Source organism: Priapulus caudatus, unplaced genomic scaffold (genome assembly GCF_000485595.1).
Source record: "Priapulus caudatus unplaced genomic scaffold, Priapulus_caudatus-5.0.1 Scaffold146, whole genome shotgun sequence".
Taxonomy (NCBI): Eukaryota; Metazoa; Priapulida; class Priapulimorpha; order Priapulimorphida; family Priapulidae; genus Priapulus; species Priapulus caudatus.
The window spans coordinates 85,630-93,237 of NW_014577207.1; the positions used below are offsets into that span (position 1 = coordinate 85,630).

The 7,608-nt window shown below is 42.1% G+C and overlaps 1 protein-coding gene across 1 annotated transcript in view; it reads left to right on the forward strand.

The window, feature by feature from the left end:
* Window positions 1-7,608, forward strand: part of LOC106806188 — a 99,127-nt gene that overhangs the window by 31,093 nt on the left and 60,426 nt on the right. Inside the window, exons 9-10 of the mRNA XM_014808053.1 lie at window positions 1,803-1,973; window positions 5,724-5,834. Of these exons, the coding sequence (XP_014663539.1) occupies window positions 1,803-1,973; window positions 5,724-5,834 (282 nt within the window). The remainder of the gene's footprint in view (window positions 1-1,802; window positions 1,974-5,723; window positions 5,835-7,608) is intronic.

Here is a 7,608-nt window from a genome sequence, read left to right on the forward strand (position 1 = left end):
GGAGGTTGACTTAGCTCCGTTCGGTACATACGTCTAAACAGTTTGATCAAGGTATTACACAGCCGAGGTGCACGCTCTCTCTCGCGCGCCACCTAACTATTTGCTCTCACTTTTAAGTAAATATATTTTAAACAAGTGGAGTTTATACGAAAAACATGCGAGCGTCGAGTCCTCGATAGGGAGGGATGGCTGCTGCGTCCCTCCCTATATGGGCCGACGCTGCACCGAGTTTCCCAGCTCTTGTTTGTCTGGCTGGTTTACTTATGCTCCCTCCGCAATGTAATTCCATTGACTGTTCAGTCTGTAGCTAAATGTCTCCTTTCAGCCGGGCGCAACTCTGCTTCCGTGTTTGTTATAAAGTTTTGCGCGTTGACGGTTCAGATAATCCTCGACGTATGACAATATTTGACGTTTGCGAGGGATTCCGCGTAGAGATAGGTGCACAGCGATACTCAGTCGTACTAATATAGGTACGCGCGGATGTATATGTGTGTGTGTGCGTGCGGGCCGAGAGAAGTTCGCAGCCTGACAGCACGCGCTGTCATACATAACATTAGTGGTTATTAACTTATTACGCGCCGCCCACCTCGCTCTCATGTTTGTGTGAAAGATAATTCAAGCTTTACCAGTGGAGTGAGTGTGTTAGTGTGTTTTTTGGCCCCAACAGAGTATTGTGTGCACAGGCAACCCCAGCCAGAGCACACCGCCGCATATTTCTATCATGAAGATACGTGTAGTGTGTGCGGGCTGGCTGGCTGATAGAGCAGCAATATACTTATAGAAATTGAAAATGTTGTTAAAATTGCATAATTTTACTACAAAGTATTCAACCAAGGAAGACATCAGCGGGCCAAGTGGTAATGTGATAGATCCTCCCTTTGTATGAAAACACACTGGTTGCTATATATGCACTACACGTCGTCTCGTGTACGGCAGCCATTCAATCTAACTTCAGAAATATGAATTCGATTCAGTGATACTTCTAACAATCTCGACACAAAATCCATCACATTACGAGATCATGCATCATATAACAGGACTGAGACTCAGGACGTGTTATCGGTGATAGGTGCAGCGTGGATGAGGTTCATAGTGATCAGGGGGAGAAATTCATTATTAATGACCATTGCATTATTTAGTGAAGGAAAGCTCATCGAGCTGAGCTTTTTGATTAGCACGATTTCCTAGCAATGGTGTCTTTAGATCCGCTGGTAGTGTAAAATTGCGATACGATACATGCAGTTAGTCTTGTATCAGTAGTTTAAGGCGTACACGTAGCCACACTCACATGCGTTTAGTAGTGTCTTTGGCATCATCAATGATTCGGTTGATGATGAAAATCATCACGGCAGCACTATCCGGTTTACAAAAGCTCTATAGGTCATTTTAAACGGAGCATCAAATTTTCCGGGAATCAGCATAGGTAGCATGTTGCTATATTGTAAGTTTCTGCTATAGCTTCATTATATGTAATAGTGAGCCAGGACTCTACACTGTGACACCGTTGATGGCTACGTCGTGCTAGTAATATGTGTGGTAGTGGTGGTGGTGGTGGTCTTTGCTACATCTGGTCTTACTGTAGCTTCGTTATTGTTTTGCCAAACATTTTGCAATACTTGATCCATAACTCCACTCTTGCTCGATTCTGCTGGGTTTGCGATGTTTTCGAATGCTTATTGTATAGTTAGAAAGATATATGAGAGTAACCTGGTTCCATGTCGTGATTACTTGTTGTTTTTACTTTGTTACACTTTGTGTCTTTTTGTGTTACGTATTTTTTATTTATATTTTTTTGATTGCAGACGATCAGCTCACTGTTGTTGGAGCTGAGCAGAGATGAGTCAGCAAAGGCTCTTGAGCATCACGCTGTGGCCATCTTGGAACGCCTGCGAGCGCACAAGAAAACCCACCGCCAGGTGTCAGCAGAGGAGATGAGGGTCGTCTTGGAGGAGAGAGATGCTGCTCTGAGAAAGGTAAACATAATCTACACTGTTTCGAGAATGGATATCTCAGGAGCGTGATGTCATGGATGTTTTTTTTTTATTGAATGTTCTCCGTATTCCTCACTCTATGGTTATCTCCAGAGGTAGCAAGTGCTCCCAGTTGGATAGTTTCTAAAAAAAAAACTGCAAACACCTGCTTTTCGATTTCACTTTCCACTCCCTCGTACCAAATTTTAGGAAATGTTCAAAATGTAGACCGGTAAAAAATTCCCCAATCACTGCCTATTTTACATGAGCCAAGCTCAACAATCTACAGGGACTTAAATCATAAAGTGAAAGTACACAAATAAAAATCATGTTTACTCATACCACCGAAGTTTTGATGTTTATGTAAACCCAATCGTACCAAATACATGAATACTAATGGTGAGAGGGCATTTAGCTTAAATTTACCTACCTACCTACCTAATCATACCTACGTGTAATATTGTGTTTTAGATTCTTTGTTACAGTAATTTGACTGGAATATTTTATTGCTTTTATTTGCGCGATAATCGAAAACCAAAATGGCTATCATTTAGGCGTAGCGCCATCTCTCGCCCAGATTTCAGACTTTCAGATCTGAAACATTTATTTTCGCATAAAACCTAACCCTGAAACAAAACCCTGAAATTTCTATTAGTATAAAACAGGGAATAAGGACATTTGATCACATTTTGGTCCGTCATAAATGAAACACTTACCAAATTTTAATATCATCTCCATCTTCTATCACACCCAAGGTGAGCTATAGTGTCATTGACACTTTCATTTTCATCTCACAACGGATGCCTGGTTATTAGTACGACTATATAGACAATGTCACATTTTACATTTTGAGAGGAGTTTCCTTGTTTTGTTTGTGTTATAAAGATACTGATATAAAGACTGCAACAGATATTGACGAGTTAGGTGGTGCCCTGTGAAACTAGGCTTTTAATAATTATTATGTACATCGGAATGTTGTATTCAAACTAATGTTCAGTTTTGACATGATTTGAGTTTCTTCAAAATATCTTATACATTTACAAACACGTGTGTGTATTATGAAAAATTAATTCCAATTATTATTGCGAATTTGATTAGGTTTCTGCATCGATAGTTCAGTAACTTCACAGTAACAGTCTATTCGTAGTTTTCGTTATTTGTTCAGTTTTACGAAACGTTTTTCCATGCCTAAAAATGAAATTACGTGTTCAAGGTCGATCGTTGCATCCAAATGCGAACAATCTTTATGCGGGGAAAAACAGAACGAATTTCTGGACGTTTACCTGCATTTTGCGACTGCGTTCTCACCATTTGTCGCGTAAGCTTCGGCTGTGAACTCTCAGAGAACTTTTCGGAAATGGCAAATTATGAGCTGCGCAGGCAATTTGCTGCACTAATCGGTGCACGGAGTTATTACCGTGTGCACAGTCCGTCTGCCATGACTGCCTGTGACGGGGACGGGGGATTTCACCACACGATTCGCTTCATGGCTCGTGTCGAGTGTGAGGCATGAGGAAGGAAGGGACAGAGGGAGAGCGAGAGGGAGAGAGAGAGAGAGAGAGAGAGAGAGGAGGGAGAGAGAGGGAGCGAGCAAGGGAGAGAGGGAGCGAGCAAGGGAGAGAGGGAGTGAGAGCGAGATCAATAAAACGAGAGTGAAAGGGAAGAAGGAGTGGGATGCAAGGCATATAGAAGGGAGAAATAAGGGGAGAGGAACGGGAACAGGGAATGTGAAATGGCCGAGGAGAGTGTCTGTGGAGCAAGAGATAGGGAACTCTTGAGTTGTTTAGGTCTTAATTTTATTGAAGAGTGGGATGAAACGATTTAAGGGAGTTGAAGAGAGTGAGAAAGGGAGGGCGGTAGGGAAAGTGAGAAAGAGAAAGAATGGACAGTGAGAAACAGAGATTAAGAGGCAAGAGCTGCAGATTCTACAACTTCTTCATTATTATGCTATACTTTGGCTTTTTTTTCAAGTTAATATAATTGCTATGCTATTATAACGCTGTTAACTTCAACCTGTATAAGGCAAACAGAAATTGTAATATTTAATATTGTTAACTGATTGCAAGAAAAAAATTATGTCAAAGGATGAAATTATTATATATATCGTCAGTCGCAACAGGTGAACAGCTTTGATGCTGTTTCAGGGACGTTCAGTGTGTTCCAGTGAAATATTCAGTTGTTATGCAGTGACCAATAGCTATTATCGATTTATTTGAGCGGGCACATAAACTTTACATTTACATATGAAGTGCAGCAATTGGCTAACCTTTTGACCTAAGCAAAATAGAATAAATATAGCTAGTATACACACGTTTACTAAGAAGCATTGTAATACTGATTCCATACAAATTCTGTAACAAATTCTAATTAATTTGTAGATTGCTTCATACAATTAAAAATGTTATCTGATGTAAAACCGAACTTACATCCTCAATGCTCTTTCTCATAACGTTTACCACTTTCCTCGTTTATAAACGGCATACTTTCTTACCCGTAGCCACATCTGGCTAGTATAGAAATATAGTAGTATAGTCTAGTAGAGAGTAGTAGGCTAGCAGTTTACTGTTACTAAAACATGCACCTATTCTCATAGGCTTTTGTTAGGCAATGTGTTTTTTGTCTGATTTGGAACTGTATTGGTATCTTAGCCAATGTAGAGCGCGGATGTCCTTCAGTATTAAAAATGCGCTTCAGGGATGGGATGTAGTGACTCATTGCTGTGAGAGAGGACCAAGATGACACCGAATTGAGTGTATGTTATCTTGCAGTTAGCATCTGTTGCCTGTACAAATATGGGCAGGAAAAACAATAAAATAATATCGCACAACGAGAATAATGCACGGATTTTTCTCATCCCTATTCTAATCCGGATTTTTCTCATCCCAATACTATAGGGGTCATTTGTTTTTCTAACAAGAACCTAAATTTTTTAACCTTATTCCTGATTCGAAAAGAAAGCAGAGTTAGTTGTCGTCGTAGCCCGTGGCTACCTACCTCAACCGTAAGCTGTGCCGGAATGCACTCTCCTGACCCGATTGCAATCAATTGTGCTTGATTGCCTTCGCGGATCTAAAGGGCAGTTTTACTGCCACGCAAACCGCAAACGCCGGCGAACCTGTTTAATTACGAACAGTTTAATTATCATAATGCAGTTGTTATTACGTCGTGTTTGTTCTGTTGCTGTTTGCAGAGTTGGTTTGCTTTGCCTCTTTGTTGTAGGCTAATTCAATAGCGACGGCTCATGTTTATTCTTAAATGCTAATATTGAACGCGTCTTTTCGCGCTAATGTTTTACTCGACCATTATTAAAAAAAAGTTTTTCTCATCAGCGCGGCTGCTGATGTTAAACTACGAAATTTTAAAAGAGAATGATGATTAGGGTAATTACAGGTGATAAACGTGCCATCAGATAAGAATGGCAACGTTGCTTGATGGGTCGCTCCCACGTGATGGTGAAAACTCTGTGAACAGTTCATAGGCGTGACAGTGTGTGTGTGTGTGTCTGTGCGTGCGTGCGTGCGTGCGTGCGTGCGTGCGTGCGTGTGTGTGTGTGCAGGAATGAAAATTATAGGAAAAATTGCGTGAGCGTGCATATTTAAATTGTATGCAAGTGCACAATACTTACACGTTATTAATATTGTATGTGATTGTGTGAGACTCTGTGTTCTGTTTCAACTGCATGAAATATGATGCTCGTAATATCATATAACTGCTATTTTTATGGCGTGACTATACATACTACTTTCTTGTTAGTGCACATCTCTGGAACGCGAATTCGACAACCTGGCCAAGGGAGGACAGCCGGGAAAGGTGGATGGCAAGTGTGTCTACTGTAAATGCACCAGCTGTGCCCCCAATGTCCAGGTAGGCCATTATTTCATCTTAAAACATGCCAGGTACGCGTGCGTGCGTGCGTGCGCGCGTGTGCGTATCTATGCTCTCATTTCATATACCTAGGTATCATAACAGAGTAATAATAAATGCATTATTACGAAAAGTACCATTTGGGCTGTCATTTACATTTCTTACACGAGTATACAGACCTATACGAGAATAACTAAGCGTTTCTATCACCTCACGAAAGACAGTTAAGCAGGCTATGGCATAGCAACCCCCTTCAGCGTTCGTATGCCGAGTCATTGCCACGTGTCCGTACAATGCTGCGTTTTGGCGTGAGGTATAAGCGAATGACGGTCGCGTGATTCTTCCCCAGCCTCTTCCTCCGCAGTGGTGATGCTGCTTGATGTCTGCATGTTTTCTGGCAGTCTGTGCCGAAATTGATTTTGCCGGCAGATGAATGCGTGCTGTGGCGTGACAGACAACCGTGCTACGCATCCCAACTTATTAGCATTGATTAGTCGTGACAATTATTGGATGCTGGTTGTCATTGTTGTTTTCGTATAATAAATATGCATTGCTGTTAGCATAATGTGCAACATTCAAGCGGCGCGAGTAAACAGCCAGAATAACAATCGTATAATTACACGCAGCGACTATGGGCGCAGCGGGGAAGGCGGCAAGGGATTTCGTCGAGCCATTTTGCGCGAATAATTAGTTGCAGATGGTAACTGGAAATTTTCGTGAGAAAGTATTTCGTCGGCGCGGCGTAATTTCGCGCCGGCTTCTCAATGCTGGCTATTGTGCGGCGCTTTTTTTCCAGCAATTGTTGCCTCGTTAAGCCGCGTGATGCGCAAGATTTAAACCAGTTGACTGCGTTTCATCGGGCCGCCGCCACTGCTCGCTTACAGTCAGCATGCTCGCTTGCATCGCGGCAGCTGCTTCCGTGGCTTTGGTCAATTATATTGCATACGCTTCTCGATTAGAACTCGTTTCAGTTTCACTGGTTACCGTTTTTATGGGTTTAGTACCGAACTCGCCTTTAATGTGAACTTGATTCAGTTTCCATAGTTATTGTTACCATGGCAACCGACTTCAAATTTGCCCTTAGTACGTGGTCTTGATCAAGCGAGCTAACCAACAACCTGTTGGCCTGTTAGCACCAAGGAGCTAAATATAACAAGGAGAGGAATCGGATTGGCTGTGTGCTTTTCGCCTCAAGGGTGCCATCTATGGACCATAATCAGCTGAAACGGCTGTGCAGACCGTTTTCGCCTCAAGGGTGCCATCTATGGACCATAATCAGCTGAAACGGCTGTGCAGACCGAACCCAGAGACAATAGAACACTAATCTGTTCTAGGGTCTCTACCGAACCCAAATTTGGGCCAGATATGGCGGCGCTTCCTCTCCTTGTTATATTTAGCTCCTTGGTTAGCACTACGTCAACGTTTTTTGCTGGTGTGGTTATTCATGACTTTGTCACTGCAATGTAGTATTTTTTCGTGCAATTGGACTGTGCGTGTTGCTTGTTAGCTGCATTCCCATAGCTGACAATTAGCTTGCTCTTTTTTCTACCATTCGCCATTAAAGGATTAACTTAAAAGCTTCTGTACTGGCTTAAGGTGGGCCTAGACACGCTGCACAAATACAAACCTCATTCTACCTGCTAGAAAAAAACCATACACTGACATGAAGGCAGTTTGAAGTGCGATAGTCATGCAGTCTGTTTGAATATCTGATTCGTCCTCACCGTCTCTCTCTCTCTCTCTCTCTCTCTCTCTCTCTCTCTCTCTCTCTCTC